Raw genomic sequence first — 17,856 nt, 5'->3', positions numbered from 1 at the left:
TAATTATTGATGTTCAATTTATGTAAAAAATAATTAAAACTATTTATTAACTTTAAATCTATTTTACTTCTCTATTTTTTTTATATTTTACTCAAACACATAATTATTATTAATAAAAAATTTAGAAGACAACATTGTGACAAAATTCATACCCGAAATATTTTTTTTTTTTTGACTTATATATTAATCATTGTTTTTAAAGTCAAAAAGCTCTTTTAAGACAAATTATCCAAATAGTCTATTTAAACTTTAAATGATAAAGTTTTGATTTGCCAAGGATTAGACAAAGTGGATATTGTTGAACTTTAAAAAGATCGTCATAATTTTCCCCGAAAATAAAATTAATGGAAATGTTGGGCTAATAGAAAATGCATGAAGGAGACCACCGCCGTTACCACCAAGCTTCATTATTATGATCACATTCATCACCAAGGTGATCAATGACTACTATTACAGCCGTGGCCATACATCAAACCCTACTCATTGTTATCGTCTTCATCGCCAAAGTCTGTTTACAATCATAAAATAAACCCTACTAAAAACCCAAATCATCATCGTATGCTCTCAATGGCCTAAATTCACCAAAATAACAAAGAAATGCTGGGGTTTCCGTTGAGGTAGTTGTGAAGATCATAGCATATGAGTAAATAAATATACACTTTATTTACAATGGAAGTACGTAATTGTGCTTCATCATCATACCATCTGTAACTGGTAATTCTCGCTCCGCAGCAATGAAGCCCTGCATTGTTGCCAACGACTCTACAGGATGTCAGGCCCGGACCCCAGGTAGCTGTTCGGTGCATTGATCAATAGCAAATCTTACAGAAATGAGGGTATTGTGCAAGAACATTGGAAGAATATTAGATGCTTGACCTGAGTAAATTGAATTCTTGATGATCATCAACAAAAATATAAATTCAATCAACTTACAGAAATGGAATGGATGTTGATGCCGAAGGGAAAGCCTGGTTGCAACAGAATGGATTAATCAGTGATAAGGATAGACTGAGAAATATAGCATACGGCAAGGGCAGAGTAACATTGACATCTCAGGCAAAGCCCGTCTTTTGAGATTACAATTGGTCCCTTTTAAGAGTGTTTTCTCAGATAGGAAAGAATTAGAATGAGCCCCATTTCCAGACTAGGTGACGATGTCAGCTTGGTTGGTACTAACCCCTCTGTCACAGTTTCATCGGCTCATGTCAGCTCCTATCATGGAAGTCATGATCAGATATCAGTCTCTTTTGAATTGGTTGATACATGATTTTCTTTGAGCTTGCTTGAAATTAGCATATTGACCTTTTCTTCACTGCAATTCAAAGACAAGTTGCAAAATGCTTAGAACATTTTCCTTTTACTAATTTATATAATTAAAAAAAAAACATAAAATTTGAATTAGCACATACATATTTGGCCTGGTCAAAAGTAGGCTTGCAGTAGCACTTTTTACACTGTCCCAGTCCCATTTGACTTCGAACCTTGCAGGGTACCTCAACAATCACCTGGATGAAGTTGTGAGCTACAATTGACTTAGGCCACAGGTAAGTTGTAGAAAGAAAGCATACATCATAGATGAAGAAGCATCTAAACAGGAATTATTAGAGCAAATCAAGAATGGGAGATATACTGAAGAACAAAAAACACATTAGTGATGTGGGCACAGTAGACTTCTGTTATTTTATAAGGAGAAGAAAATTATAGTGAAAAATCTATACAATATCAGATATAAGATTAATAAATATGGATATATCTGTCAAGTGGCTGAAACAAATAAAAAAGTAAGTCCATTTTCAGTTGCTGATGCTTAGGATTGTTATTGACAAAGTATTGAGGTGGGGGGGTGTGGTTTCTTAAGTCAATGGATGAATCGAGGCTAAACAGACAAAGCGTTTCATTTTTATATCTTCTAGGAAGGTCAAAAATCCATCAAGTAAGCTTCATGATAAACCTTCAGGAGAAACTTCTGGAATGGCCGTAAGTATCCTCAGTGATGTCTTCTTTGATAGAACCCATCTCTTGAGGCCATTCCCATCTACAACTTGATTGATATCCTTCCCGCTTTGTTTGCAACCCCAAGATTAGTTTTCCCTAACCACCCCAAGGCACAGCCACCATTATTGATGACATAGGCCATTAAAATTTAGCTTCCTAGTAGGAGTTGCCATAGGACCCCAGACGAAGAATAAGTCAAGTTTTTCTCCAAAACAATTTTCCCTTGAACAGACGAATCATCAGCATCCACAACATTTGACCTTTAACATAATTAGATGCTGCTCTTCCTGTAATCCATGGGGTTATGATTATGATCAGCATTCTTGAACACTACTTACTTCCGGTGATTTCAGGATCAAAGGTAAAGCAAAGTTTTCAATAGCAGTCATAAATCACAGAGGATATTCTGACATCACTCCTAATATCCTCACATTATACCAAATGATTTATCCTACTATCATATGCACAAGGTAGAAACAACCAATTCTGCACCAGATACTAAAATATACACTCAGTCCTTGTACATATCACCGAGGAATCATAATATGTTTTCTATTTAATAGTTTCCGGTGAGGATTCTGCTTCTAAACACAGCAAGAGAAAGCTTCTAACTTCAGGAACTATTCTAGGTTCCCAAATCCTTTTGAAAGTTCCTACCTCAGTATGTTGCCAATTATATTGGAATTCAGCTAAGGTAAGGATTTAGCTGGTTGAGGGGCCCCAGCAAGGTTTATCAAGGAAGTTACTTTTAGGAGCAGAAATATGTTCAAATATATTCATCATTCTACCACTAGAGGATATGTTTTTTTTCCAAATTTTCTAATTAGCTAACAAAGTTTTCCACTAAGGTTCCAATTGACCCTCATTCTTTCTGCATGAGTAATAAGTTGAAAATGAAAATGAGGTTGTCAACAATCCATCTAAGCCTTTCATTGCCCATGATGCATTAGACTAAATTTTTGCAATTATAGTTTTCAGATAGCTTATGATTTGGATCCAAACATAATCACAACTATGAGTATTTCCTGGCAATCAATGCTAACTACCTGTCTCAATATATTCAGGATTTAGGATCATATTAGGAGAACTCAGTAGAATATACTCCCAAACAGTAAGTCCACCAAGAATAACAAGCACTAGAACATGCACACACATACACAGAGAACCCCTAAATATATGAACTTAATGATTTCAATCCAAATATAAGAAGATATTCTGAAATTACTTGGTACAACAAATGAACAATTGATTATTTACAACAGATAATTACTTGGACGAAAGATAATGCTAGATCTATATCTATGACTGATCATATCAATGAAAAGGGGAAATTTTAACAAAGGAAACAAGGTTACAGGAACGCAAGCAACTAAAGCCATTGGATTTGCAACCCACACTAATTCTGGACCAAGAACAATAAAAAGAGTGGCACAAAAAGCTATCATCATGGTGGCAACAGAGATGAAGAGGGTTGCAAGGCCTATTATCAACCTGTTGGGTAGTGACTCAAGGAAATCTTCCTCAGCATAGCGTGAGGTGAGAATGGACAGGAATATCAATATTGAGGTGGCAGAGGAGAACAGAGCAAGTGCATCTGAAATGGCAAAAACCAAAAAGGACTTTTTTGTTAGGAAAATAGGCCTGCCTGTGTCATCATCGTTGCCACCAGGTACAGAGAAGGCAGCAGCAAACATCACAGTGGCAATGAGTGTTGCAACAACCATGCATGAAGATGCAGTATCCTTCATCCACTTCTCACCTTCTCGCACTAAATCCTTGTGCTCCTCTGTAAACAGAATCTGAGGTGTTCTCCCCTGTTCATTTTTCATTTCTGTGTATGAAGGTTGAATAATCTTTTCTACCTCCTACAATCACAAGAATGACAAAATAAGTTCAAACAAAAAGCAAATGAAGTTCAAAGTGCAAGAATATTGCTCTCTTAGTGAATTTGACATTAGTGTTTCTTGTCAATCAAGATTATAAATATATTAGTCCCTAATACAGAATGATCCAGAAAAGTAGTAATCTTAATCCAAGCTACAGTCAACTTAGGCAGGAAAACAAAGAAAAGCAAAATCAGTTTTGGTTAGCATATCAAAGAAATATATAAATTACATTATGCAAGGTGAAACTAACCTTGAACCAATGCAATTCCCTTTGCAATTGAAAGGCTGCACCAGAATCAATTTTCAGTCGATTCGATGGTGCTAACTTTCCTGCCAAATGCAACATGTTATTGTTCTTCTCGTCTTTATATGCTGCAATATAATCCTTATGAGCACCAATCTCATATATGAGATTAAAAATTTTTTCCTGGCGATGTGCCACTGCAACATGAAATATAGTTTGACTTTGGTCATTGACTTTCCAAATAAGATCAGGATATGATCGGATGAGGACAGTTATAAACTCTACAATCCCCAACTCAGCAGCAGTAAATAGTAACCGTGAAGGAGTTCTGATTAACTCCCCAATCTTTGGGTCATGATCCAGGGACAGAATTTTGTCCCAAAGTTGCTGGACAAGCTCAAGTGCCTGGATATGCATCAATTTCTTGTCATAAACTGACTTGAAACCTGGAACTGCATGTGGTAACAAGCCAAAATAAGTTTGTGAATTGAACATGTAAAAGACATGAGTAGATGCACTGCATACCTAGAAATTTGGGGAAGTTCAAAAATAGTACTTTCATGGTGGGAACCACTGCATAGAAATCCAAACTTCATAAGATAATTAGAAAGCCATGAAGAATTGAAATAAAAAAGAATGTGCTGTGGAACTAGCTCATAACTGGTTTTCAGATATCACTAAGTTTATTCCCCTGAGGTCCCACCCCATCAGAAGACACAAATACAAAAAGGACCAATCAAAGACTCTACAGCCTAAAAGAGAAGCTGATTGAATGATTTGGTCCTGCATGACATTGATGTCTGCAATTACTCCTATCAAGATCCATCTTAAAACCTGAAATATGCCCAAAAACCATGATACTAAGCTTAAGATTTTGCAAATCCTCCTCTCTGGCTCTTGAAAAACATACTGCGGTTTAGCTTCTGCTTCTGCCTGTCACAAAACCCTCCAAGACACCACCATCCTTTGCTCTCCACATTGGTCTACTCAAAATTTTAGCCACAATGGGAAAAAAAAAAAGGTAAAAAAAGGCATGAGAATGGATCACCTTGTATTTAATCCCCTGGACACCTTTGGCCAACCTTTGGTACTCTTATTCACTAAATAATAATAATAAATAAATAAAATAAGATAATCTAACCGAACTAAAACATCCACAAATCTGTAACCTCCATTACAAACAGGAACCTTTCCTTTCTAAATCATGAAATAATAAACCACGATGCACATAATTATAAGCCTTTTCAAAATCAATCTTGAAAACCACCCTTTCCTCACCTGATCGTCTTTTCTTATCCACCTAATCATTTGCCACTAAGATTGTGCCTAGAACTTGTCTACCAATAGCAAACGCTCCCTGAGAAAAATGATTTGTCTCATGCATCACCTTGCAAGTGCAGTCAGACAAACCTTGGCTATGATCTTGTAAAAGCTAGCCAGTCAATTAATGGCTCTAAAACATGAGATTCTGGTGGCTTGTCCTCTCTCAAGCACGAGGATAATGAAGGAAGCACTAGAACTCTTGTTAATGGCCCATTCTTATAAAATTCTAGGAAATTCAAAAAGTCCTCTTTATAACATCCCAACAAACTTGATATTAGGCTCTAATAAAACCATTAGGACCTAGAGCCTTTTCCTTATCCAACTCAAAAACAGTCAGTCACATTTCTACCTCTAAGAAAAATTACTCGAACCATCACCCTGCATAAATGGGGAACCAATGAACATATATTTCTTAATCATTGATTTGTCAGATTGCCTCCAAAAAGCTTGCTTATCTTGAAGCATAGTTACTAAAACTTCTCTAACTAAAACATATACAGTTTAAATATCTTCCACTACACAATACCTCCTAAACTCTTAATAAGATTCAAATTTAAGACGGCATAACTAAGTAAGAAATGTTTCTCATCCATAACATAAGGCCCAGCTATGAAATCTTACCCCAACTCAAATTTGGAAAGTTCTACAAAACCATGGAATCCAGTGAATAAATAAAATCCAGAGTAAATCAACAAAGAAAAAAATTCACAAAATTCATTAAAAAAGGTAGCTAAATTTGGCTTCAAATACCTTAATCTATTATTACCAAAATACCCAAAAATAGGGAAATTTCAAATTTCTATACCTCAGAAGCTCAAACCAAATGGTTTCAACCAAAACCACACCATAAAGTCTGGGACTTGTGGCAAGGATCTATTAGGAGGATCCACATAGCTATTACAAATTTCCTGAGCAATATCTTTGCTAGGAACCTTAGGACAACTTCATCAAATAATAAATTTGCAATTTTAAGACCAGCATTCGATTGGTTCAACAATCCTATGGTAGACTAGACGATTCTGTCTATCAGCCCAAGCTGATTCAAATTTTAGATGGGTACAGCTACTTCCCAATAAAATTAGACTAGAATCATTAAAATGGACTCTTGAAACTCATGCAAAACGGTAAAAAGGCATATAAGTAAATTGCAACCAACTAAATCTCCAGAAATTGTATTTAGAATAATGTAAAATAAAGGTTGAACTGGTAAAAGGGAAAAAAAAAATAGCCTAATGCTCAATAAGGTAAAGAACAGATCTAGAGGCTTTCTAGTTTACAAACTAGCATGAACCATAAATAGCACATTTAGTCCACAAATGGAGTGAACCATAAAATAATTATATTGCAGTCTGAATGGATATCCATGAAATAAAAAGAGAGAGAATAAGCACCATGTAAGATTGAATGGCCTAGTTCATCATTCCTTGTGGAAGAATAGAGATATTTTCTTCGTAATTCCACATGAATACCTGCATAATGAGCGTATAACATTCAAACATAGTCTCACTTCTGTAGAATAAATCATGTAAAATCAATGTATAAACTAAATAAATAACTAAATTTTACTAAAGCAAAGGGTTATGAGACCCAAAAGTGCATCTTGATGGTCCGTCAAGAGAAACCAATATCTTCCATATTACAAGACAAACGCCAGGATCAAACCACAGAAGCAGTAAAAAATCAAAGCACACAAATACAATAAAACATGTGTAATTCAGAACTGTGCCTATGTGAGAAGGTCGAGGAGAAAAAAAGGAATCACTCTTCTCATAATGGTATTGCAAGCTTTTGCTTGGCCCACCTTGCTCAACCCAAAATGAATATTGCAACATTACTCTGACTGAAATTCCCAAGAATGTATGCACAAAAACAAAATGGTACATGATTGAATGCAAAAAAATCTAGTGATGATCAAGCTACTTCTGTCTGAAACGTAAATAATATGGTCAAAAAGAAAATATGTTGGGCTTGCAAAACTCCTAAGCTCAGTGGTTTAACGAATAAATTATGGCCTTGATTAGGAAATAGAAACTAGGCAGGGTCACAATGATTTCTTAAAAGAGGTGAAGGAACAAGTTCACACAAGGAAAGGGAATTGTTGATAAATCATGATAGCAACAATGGGCAGTTTGTTGGTAGTGAGAGAGGGGTAGGTGTTGGCAGGACTCTTGCCACTGTTGAACGGTGAAACTTATTATAGTTTCTTGGAATGTTGGAAGATTAAGTGATAGCAAGAAGAGGAAGGTTGTAAAATCCTTTACCCTGTTCTCCTAAGATGTATCTGGTGTGCTTGCACAACACTAGCTGGAAACATGGCTGTGAATTAATAGGGAGTTTTAAGGAATTGTTTAGAGTGAGATGTTGTTGATGCTAGGGAGGCTGCTGAGGTTTGTGGTAGAGTGCTGGAGCTGTTGGGTGGAGGTAGAGATTTTATTTTTTTTCTGCTTATTCGTTGTCGTCTCAAATGTTGTGAAGATGATTTGATGTGGTCTTTTCAAGCGTGTACAACCCTCTTTTAAGGTTAGAAGTCAGTAAATGATGTTTTACCTAGTTAGCATGAGGACTTGATGAGTAAGAAGCACATAGGAGAACAGCCCTGCTTTGCTGGTTTTGGTTCATTAGGATAGAGACGAACTAGAGAACTTTATAAGCAAGGAGAGTTCAATTCAATCTACAAAAGGTCTATTCTTGGAGTCTCATTTTTTTTTTATAGGTAAATAAAGAGAGTATGATATAAAAAGTTCTTGCATAGGACGTATACAATTGTCGTCAAAAGGCACAACCAAAAAAGAGGGACTACAAAAAACTACTCCCTCCCTCAGCGAGAACCCACAAAATCAAATAAAGTCATTGAACTTTCATCCATGCACTACTTAGACCACATAAAAAGATTGCTAAAAAAGGCACTTTTCCATCTTTGATCAAAATGCTCCTCATTTTCAAAAGATCTTTGATTCCTCTCCTTCCAAATTATTCAAAAAATGTATAAGGGAGCAGTTCTCCACGCCTTTAATTTTTTTTTTTTTTTTTGAAAAAAGAGTCATGTCATTATGGAAAACATCACCCAAAATATGCTAAACAAAGAAAGCATCAACTGCCATAAAATCCTTGTCTTGACTCAAAGAAAGGTGATCGATAGATTCTTCTTTGTGTCCACAAAGAAGGTAACTGTTCATAAAACACCACACTCTCCTTTCGAGGTGATCTAACATCAATACCTTTCCCAGCTAGCCTCCTAAGGAAAAAAAACTCACTTTAGACAAAACCAAGGAGTTCCAAATTACAGCCATTGGAAAAGGAATTGATCTCCCTAGCTCCAAGGCAGAGTATAGAGATTGGACAGAAAAGGTCTCATTTTTCGACTCCATCCAAACCATCCTATTTTCTCCATCCCTACTTACCTCCCTTCGTTGCAGAATAGAGAAGAAACACTCCACGTTGTCTAGCTCCTAATCATTCAAATGCCTAGAGAAGCAAGGATTACATAAACCCCTTTCACTTGTCTAGACCCGTAAGTCTGCAACCCATTCCTCTTTTCATACAGTTAAGACATACAATGACATGAAAGATACACATAACTGTTTGCCTTCGTACCATTTGTCCTTCCAAACTTGACCACCTCCCATTACCCATAGAAAAGGAGACTCTACTTTTAAAGAGATCCCAATCTATTCTTGGAGTATCATATCTGAGGCTAGGACTTCTGTATGATTTTCAAATATGTCTTTCTAGGATTTAACTGATTCTACTATTTTAGCTTCATTTTGGTTTTGTTGCCTTTTCTCACTATTTAGAATCCTTTGCATACAACTTGCGTACTAGAAAAAACACCCCCATCTGGTTAGGCACTTCTAATGAATTTCTTTTTTTTTTCCATAGGAAAAATGAGAGAATATATTATATGTGCCTGAAAAGGGCATACCAAATTCAACACAGTGTATACAAATAGCATGATAGGCAAGAAAAAAGGAAGAGAGAACAAGAAAAAATAAATGCCCTATTATAGTCAAAATTCTTGTTGTATTAATTGATTATTTGTGCAATAGCCTATCAAAATTCTTGTTTCCATTGTTGCCACAGTCAAAATTCTGCTATTCTGATGCTATTACAGCCTTTCATTATTATATTCAGCTCAGGTTTTGTTGTATTAATTCATTACTTTGTGAAATGTGGATAATATCCAAGTGTAGATAAAAGAATATACCATATTTGATAATAAAATCTTGACAAGAAGATGGGCTAAGTGAACAATAACACTTCATAACAAGGCAGTTATATGGTTTATAATGGTTAGCAATAGTAAAGAATGGAGTTACTAACATGAATAGATGCACCTATGCCAAATTCCTAGCTGACTTCCACTGTAAAATGCCAAAGGCTTTCTAGCCAAAACATGAAGTGCAGTGTCTCCATTACCATCTCGAGCCATAGCTAATTCTGGGTCCTCATGAAGCATATGCAAGGCTACATCTGGTCAATGAACACAAGACAGTCATTTTTTCATACAATTCCTTTAAGGAGGATAGTCAGTCGCATCAGTCTTTCCAACAAGCTAGAATTGATAATGCACAAAAGTTGCAGGTGTCTTATCCCACAGGTAAATCCTTTGAAATACAACCTGCACTAATAGAGCTTATCTTCTTTTATGAAAAACAAACAGTGACATAATAAAAGTATTGTGATATAGCCGTATGAATCCATCACATGTCTGACATGCATCATTAGATTTGCCTTTGCCCAAAGATATATTTATTGAGCTACAAATGCCCCTAATAGATATTAACTTCTTTTATTATTAAATACAAACAGCCATGTAGATGAATGTATTCTGATATAAGTGTATAAGTGCATCACATGGTTGTCATGCATGCTAAGAAGGTTACTCACCAAATAGATTGGCAGTAATAGCAGCAACAAGAAGTCCAATGCGATCTTCTTTGGTTAAATTATCTTCCTCAGTCACAGAGTAGAGATATCTTACCATGTCTTTGTGACCTACTAATGCAGCCATGTAGAGTGGTGTTACTCCTTTACTACCGCGAATCATTGGTAACTCCCTGTTCTTATTCACCATTACCTCAGCAATCCTTGTGATTCCAGATGCAGCAGCAAAGCAAAGAGCAGTGTTTCCAACCTTGTTCTGCAATGCCAAGTCATCTGGTTTCATTAATTTAACTAGCTCCTCAACAAACCTTGTATGTCTTGCCCCGGCAGCAATATGAAGAGCAGTTTCTGAACGCCTTGTGATCCTCGCTCTCACTGCTTGTGGATTTGACTCCAGGAATGCTTTTGCACTTTTCCAATCACCATTGAGTGCAGCAAGACACAGGAGAACATATGCTTTAAGGCCATTGCTTCTTATCTCCCCTGGAAAAACATTCAAGCATCAAAAAACCATGCATGCCACTGGATTTGTGATTGAGCATGGATTCTGGACTAAACAGTTTCCAGAGCTAGCCCAATCATATCTACCTCTGGTCACCTTATATTCAAAATAAGCCCCACCAACAAAGTTTTAATCCTCAAATACTTGTAGTCAGCTATAAAAATTCCATTTTTACCATTCACCTCTATCTACATCCATATCCCATAAAAAGTCCAAGCCAATGCCAGAAATATTTAATACATAATCATAAACTCTACATTTTTAAAGGTTAAAGAGGTCATTTTCTACTTCTGTTTGATGTACTTATTTTGGTTATTAACATAATCAAGTTAACAAAGTGCAAAGATCAAGGCAAAAGCTTTTTACTCCTTGGAAAAATAAGTCTGTTGCCAAAGTGTTTCAGACAGGAGGAAGAAACAGCATATGAAGAAAGCTCCGCATAACAAAAATCACTGATATCCATCTGTAGTACAATATTTTACGATGCTAGGCACATGCTTTCCATCAGTTTCATACCTCTGAACTTATTCCTATATTAATTTAAAAAAGACCAAACATATTTTTATAAGTTGGATAAATTTGTATGTTGGACATCCATTGACACGGTCCTAAATTCATCCAGCTATGTACCCTTGTTAGACTGCTTGCACCAAGGATAAATTAAAATAATGATATTGATGATTGATAAATATCAAGGTAAAAGAAATGATATCAGATAGATATAGATAAAAATATCAATCTCAAAGATGTTTTGACATATTTTAAATATTTTATTGGTATCCATAGTGATAGCTGACTATTTGTCAGTACTCCTAACTATTGGAGATGTCTGTGTTTACATATGTTTAATAACATGGCCGCCACCATAATCTCTTGTAACCCTGTCCTGGTTGATTTCATAGATTTAATGTAGATCTTTTTTGTGGTTCTTCACTTTCTAATCATTTGTTACGAAGTAGATCGAGTTAATCAAGTCAGTAGGGAAGATAAGAGAAGGTCACATCTTAAGCTCAAACCTAAAAACTACATACATGGATCTGAAAATCACCACTCAATACATCATATCCACTTTCATGGTTTGCTGGAGATGGTATAATACTAGATTTGATAGGGTGTCAATCCTCTAAAGTTACTCAAGATAATGTTCTCTCTCTAAGAAAGCAGAGACATAAGTAAAACTGCAGGAACTGATTCATCCCATGTATTTCTATCTGATTCCAGTGGTGCCAAATCCATGATAGAGAAGCATTTACCTATACTGAGTTTTTCATGACAATTTCATTGGGATATTCAAAAGAAAAAAAATGACAAAACATCAACTAAGAACTTACCAGAAATTGCACCTGAATAATGCACTGAAGCCAATGGAAAACTATGATCCACAGCTTGTCTAACTGGGCTTGCATCAGATTTGCTGGTTTCATTCTTGGGGTGGGTGGAACCACCTGGCCAAGAGGACAGATCCAAAGCCACATGGGCATCACTTCCAATTGCCTCTGGAACAGCTTGAAGCAGTTCAGACTTAGAGTTCTGGATATCAGAAACTGATCTGCACGGACTCCTGCTTTCTAGAGGGAATATACGCCTTGATGCAGTAGAGGTTTTGCCACCACTGGAAGCTGGGGAAATGCCCTGATCATCTATGTCCAAGCAGGTATCAACATTATGACGTATGTCATCAAAAGAACGTCCACCATTTACGCTTGAGGCATTGTCATCAGGAGATTTGCAACCAGATGCCTCTGCAGACCTCACTTCAGGGAAGCATGATTGAAGGGAGAGACTCCTTTTAAGCCTTGAAAGAGGAGACTTGTTGAATGACATTCTCTTTCTTCAGCATATGAAACCCGTATAAAACCAAAAGTCAAGATTTAAGTCATTCCAATTTCAATATAGAGCATTTTGACATGGAGATGACACATAATGACCACCAAGATTTCCTATGCTATAGAGGATAACTGCAGGCTTAAGATACGTACTTGTATGAATCCAAAAGTTCCAGTATCAAGCTAAAACATAATATCTGAATGTGGATGTGTATGTTTTAGTGGTGAGAGTGATTGGAATTAATTAATTATAGGAATAAGAGGGAATGGGCAATAAACATGCATGCCCAGTAGTAGTGAGAATGGTTGGAACTAATTAATTCTAGGAATAAGAAGGAATAAGCAATTAACATGCGTGCCCAGTAATCTCCACCAATTGCCACACAAAAAATGCGGAACTCTCCCTTCATGGAATTCAATCGTTGAGAATTTTGTTCACTAGTTCAAATGTGATCTCTGCTCATTTTCATCTTCTAGACATTTAGAGATACGTATGCAACGTGAGAAAATATGTATCTGTCCATCCCAATAACTTCTGATTTTTGACAGTGGATTATCAATGAAGGGTGCGAGTGAAATTGAGATTTTTTGTTCAAAAACTCAGAAATTGAGTTTTTTAGTTCAAACACAGATTTTTAATTTTAGAAACATGATATACTCAAGAACCTGTGGAATGGTGTGCAAGATGGTTTGGTTGTTCAAATCTTAAAGCATAAGTTGAAACTTTGACACCACCAGCCATATATCTAATCCATATACCTTCATTCTAAACAAAAATTAATCAATAGCATTAGAACCAAAAACGATAGTGTTGGACAACCAGTTTTCCTAAAAGCTTAAGCTGTTAGGATTTGGTCCACAATATATACCTACATGTGCAGAGACATATCAGGAAAGGTTTGAACTCATGGCCTCTTGCTAGGCTCTGATACCATATAGGACAACCGATTTTCCTAAAAGCTTAAGTTGTTAGGATTTGGGCCTACAATGTGCATCATGTTCTCTAACAGATGGAAAGTAAGTTGAACAAGGAAAAGAATCCTTAGGCAACTCCACCAAAGAATAAAGTTAGTCTAGGCTTCTTTTTTACTATGAACAAACTGTATAATTGTTAAAAAGGTTCAATACACACACACACACACACACACGTATATATTTGAATAGAATGGATAAGATTTTATAGTAGGCAACCTATCAAAAAAAGATTTTATAGTAGACAGAAATAGTTCATATGGTTTATGCAAGCAGCCTAATGAACTATTTGAAAAGTTAGAATGCTTGAACAAAAACGATACCAAAGTTCTGTCAGGTTTTGGGCTTGAAAGTATTTGGCCATGATAAGATCTGCTGGACAAAAAAAATAAAAAATAAATATTATGGACTGAAGGTTCATTGATTTGGTAACATTTTTGCACTGCATTAAAGTCAGGGAAATGTTTAGTATGTTGTCTTTGCTTGTGGACCGAGTTACTAGCATGGAAACTAACATACATACAACTCTATGCTTGAAATTTTTTTTTTTATCTTTTATTTTTTGTATAAATTCAGGAGCCCTGTATGGTACATTAGGGAGTTTTATCGACAGAACTTTACAAAAATCTGTTCTGCAACCTTCTTGCACATTCTACTACCAAATTAGCTTTTTGATGTGATAAATAAGGTTTACTCATATTCAAAATAGGTTTTGGATGAGCTTGGTCATTAGACAAAGAAGTAAAAAGCTGAGCCAGGGAAAAGTGAGATTTGATCACAAAAGAAGTCCAAGAATTTTCGTCATGAGCAAAGGAGATCCGTTTATGATTTCCTTGTCATCTAGTGGGTCAATCTTCAGTGACTGACCCCAAGATGGATGCCATATTGTTCAACCACATTAATTGCAATCTCTCATGATGCATTTGTTTCTTTGTCTTCTATGTTTGCTTCTTCTACTGCAATTATGATTTATTGCTACTTCCATGCATACTTTAGACTCTGATTTGACTCTATTTCATGTGTATCATGCATCTTGACTCTATCTCATGTATCATCAAAAATCCATGTCTTTGTATAGTGCAATATGGGGAAACAAACCTTTTATATCCAGCAGTTGAAGTCTAAAAAGCAAAACCAACCTTCTATATCCAGCAGTTTGAGAGGATGGAACCCAAGTTTTTGGAGCAGTACTTCAAATGATCTCCAGTGAGAAAGCTAGATGAAACATAATAATAAAAAAGAAAATTAGCACAAGAGATAACACTTTCCCTAAATAATAAGAATGATAACATAATTATAATTATTATCATAATAACATAAGAGACATAACAAAAGAGAGTAAATCATTTAAGACACAAAACAAGAGACAGCTTTGACCTTTTGCAGCAAAGAGGAAATGATCTCTTTTTTTTCTTCTTTTTTTTTAACATTCTGATTTCCAGAAGTGAAAGTGGCATGAAAAAATGTCATGTCAGATTGTTTGGATTCTTATAGCAACCAAAATATTAAAATGAAAAGAAATGGACCGACAATTTATTACGTTCCTTAAGAAAAAATAGACAAACACATTTTCTGCGTATTCTTTCCATTTGTTACTCTTTTTTCCCCCCTTTTTCTTTTGGTATAAAGAGCTTAACATTATGGATTGGACTGTTACCAAAACAACCTGTTTGGACATGAACCAAAAAAGGCCTAATGCAATTACTCGGATCAGTACTTAATTTTCCATGTTCAGAACAGAAACAAAAAGCAAAAAACCAAAAACCAAAAACCAAACACCTAAAACCCCAACTGTGTGGACAGAGAGTCCTAACACTACTGCTTGCAATAAATTGCCTTGGATTTTTTCTAAAAACAAAACAAATACATTAACTAAAGTCAAAAGACAGAAACCCTAACTGCTTTGAAGAAGCAAGATCAAAAACCACACACAAGGTTCGGATAACTAAGAATTACCTGTAATACTGCTCCACACTTTGTGGAACAACAAGAAGTATAACTGCAATGAGAGATGAGACACAACAGAAAGGTTGTTAAGAGCTTAAAAGATGAAAGCAATGGACACTCGTAGTCATGAGACAATTATAAATTGCAAAGTCAAAAGTCAATGAGAAGAAGTAGACGAAGGAATTGCAGAGAAACTTCCGATACAAAACGTGTTTGTTTCCCAGAAATTCACCATGTGAGATTTTTCCAGTACAGTCGCTCCTCCCTAACCTCCCTTCTGGAAGAGGATGGCATTTTTGTTTCATTCCGACTCCAATTTCTTTATCTCTTTTTTTAATTCTCTTCCGAGCGGTTGAAAAATCTGTCTTCGCTTAACAAAATTTTCTTTTGTATAATACAGGTAAAGAGCCCTATATCAAAGTCTTCAAAAGTGGAAGCACGCATGAAAATGAAAGGAACGAGTCGCGAATGTTCCGTTTGGTTGCTGAGAAAGTTCAAAAAAACAAAATTTTAGTTGTTTTCATAAAGAAAGCAAGTCAACATTCAATTACACGTAAAAGGCGGATACTTTTGTTTTTCGGCGCAAAGTGTTTCACATTTGTCCATGCATGAAGGTCACAAAATTTTCCATGTTTTTTAGCCTTTCCGTCATTTTCTCGGAAAGCAAACAGCAGGCAATGCGAATAACTTACATCGATTAGCAGCGTGAGAGGCCAATGAAGCGAATGGAAATTGAATATTGCTGTGAAAGCAATTTCCTTCTTGCATTTTTCTCAACGACGTCGTTGTCATGATCTAAAATCCAAAACGCATCGTTTCATAGCTACTTCGATTTTGTCTTAAAGGTCTGTTTCGTAATGTGATAACTTTTGTGACAATGAAAAAAGTATTTTTGTCCAAACGCCCCTCAAGTGTCACTTCCTCTATATTATTTTAAATTAAATTAAATTAAATAATCATCCAAATAGGTGTAGAAACTTTTTGATACATAACAGGCTTTATTTATTTTATTTTATTTTTATCCAATAAGATATGGAATAGAATACCTATTAATACGATTGAAATATAAGTTATAATAATTTTTAAAACTAAATTTTCTAATATGTTTTTAAAAATTTGATCATAAAATAATCGATAATAGCTAATATATAGGGTTTAGGGTTTAGTTAATTTTTTATTTTTCTAAAACCATAAATGTTTTCTTTCTATTTTTTCATGTATATTTTTTGGCATTGTTTTTGTTTTTAAAAATAAGGAAAATTTAAAATTATTAATGGCATTTATTATTTATAAAATAAAAAAAGTGCTAGTATGTTATATTTAATTTATTTTAGGGTTAATTAAGGAATTTTCAAGGCTAATTATATTAGAAAATGAGTATTAATATAGAATAAGTTTAATAAAACTTAATATTTATTATTTGATGACTTTAAGTTAACTTTAAGTCAAAATGTACTTAAGTTATTAATATAAAATTTATTATTTAATTTTTATTTTAAGTATTAATGTTGTTCTATAAAATTAATTTAAAATTTATCATAAATAATTAAATTAAAATATTTATCCTTATAAATTATAATTAAAATAAAAGAAAATCAAATAACAATGAAATTTATTAAATATGAATTTAATAATAAATCAATTATTTTTTAAACCTCATGTTAAATTCATTTGGGATCATCCAAGTTAAATAATAAATAAATGAAAAGCCTATTGAATGCAACAACAAGAAAAAGACAATTATTAACATAATAACGAATTTTGAGTAATTCAATTTATTTTTATTTCTTCTTTTTTAGTTTTTCATATTTTTAATTTTAATACTATCTATCACAAGTTTAATCTTGATTTTAATATTTAAAAAAAATAGAATTAGTCAATATGTTTAATATTTTTAAAAATTACATGATTAAAAAATCAGAGAAGTGTACGTCAACATATGAAGAGTTGGAAGCGGGGCGTTGACGCAAATCTACTTTATTCTTCCAGTTTCCCAGGGTTTCTCGGCTGCCAAACAGAGAACCGAGAGAGGTCTCCGTTGGACGGGTAAGCATTTTGAGTTTGATTGGAGTAAATTGATCTTGAGGATCTCTGTTCATTTGAAACTGCCTTCAATCGTTTTCTTAACAGAGATGGCTCTGTGTTGGTGCTTCTCTCTAAGAGTGCATGCTAGGTGTTTGAGAAAATGCCTAAGTGAGGTTATGAAAATTAAGTTTAATTTAACTCAAATTAATTGGTTGTTTTTTATTTAAATATTTATGAATATCTATAATTAAG

General features: G+C 34.7%; 1 protein-coding gene across 7 annotated transcripts; it reads right to left on the bottom strand.

Annotated features, from left to right (window-relative positions):
• Positions 1-369: 369 nt before the first annotated feature.
• On the bottom strand, positions 370-16,343 carry LOC100260982 (ankyrin repeat-containing protein NPR4). Of its 7 annotated transcripts, XR_009465884.1 has the most exons (14): positions 16,272-16,342; positions 15,589-16,063; positions 14,731-14,847; positions 12,166-12,665; positions 10,336-10,815; positions 9,769-9,918; positions 6,840-6,917; positions 4,651-4,698; positions 4,132-4,577; positions 3,641-3,860; positions 1,410-1,505; positions 1,178-1,312; positions 934-968; positions 370-821 (listed from the first exon to the last, which is right to left on the bottom strand). XR_009465884.1 is itself a non-coding variant. In XM_019223994.2 (11 exons), the coding sequence occupies exons 4-11, from the start codon at positions 12,656-12,658 to the stop codon at positions 1,502-1,504; spliced, it is 2,073 nt and encodes a 690-aa protein (XP_019079539.1). In that variant the 5' UTR covers positions 12,659-12,665; positions 14,731-14,847; positions 15,589-16,063; positions 16,272-16,342; the 3' UTR covers positions 1,410-1,501. The 7 variants fall into 7 exon arrangements, 4 of the variants coding, with proteins under 4 accessions (XP_019079539.1, XP_010648918.1, XP_010648925.1 ...); XR_002031425.2 differs by having other exon boundaries at positions 934-1,312; positions 1,410-1,522; positions 3,755-3,860; positions 16,272-16,343; XR_002031421.2 differs by having other exon boundaries at positions 934-1,312.
• Positions 16,344-17,856: the final 1,513 nt, after the last annotated feature.

The sequence above is a fragment of the Vitis vinifera genome, chromosome 1 (genome assembly GCF_030704535.1).
Source record: "Vitis vinifera cultivar Pinot Noir 40024 chromosome 1, ASM3070453v1".
NCBI classification, from domain to species: domain Eukaryota; kingdom Viridiplantae; phylum Streptophyta; class Magnoliopsida; order Vitales; family Vitaceae; genus Vitis; species Vitis vinifera.
This window is presented reverse-complemented; position numbering and strand designations above follow the sequence as displayed.

Coding starts and splice junctions, on each gene's coding strand:
- LOC100260982 (XM_010650623.3), bottom strand. CDS start 12,658: ATGTCATTCAACAAGTCTCCTCTTTCAAGGCTTAAAAGGAGTCTCTCC. Junction 10,816..12,165: donor TTATTCAGGTGCAATTTCTG/GTAAGTTCTTAG, acceptor ATGTTTTTCCAG/GGGAGATAAGAAGCAATGGC. Junction 9,919..10,335: donor TATTACTGCCAATCTATTTG/GTGAGTAACCTT, acceptor TTCATTGACCAG/ATGTAGCCTTGCATATGCTT.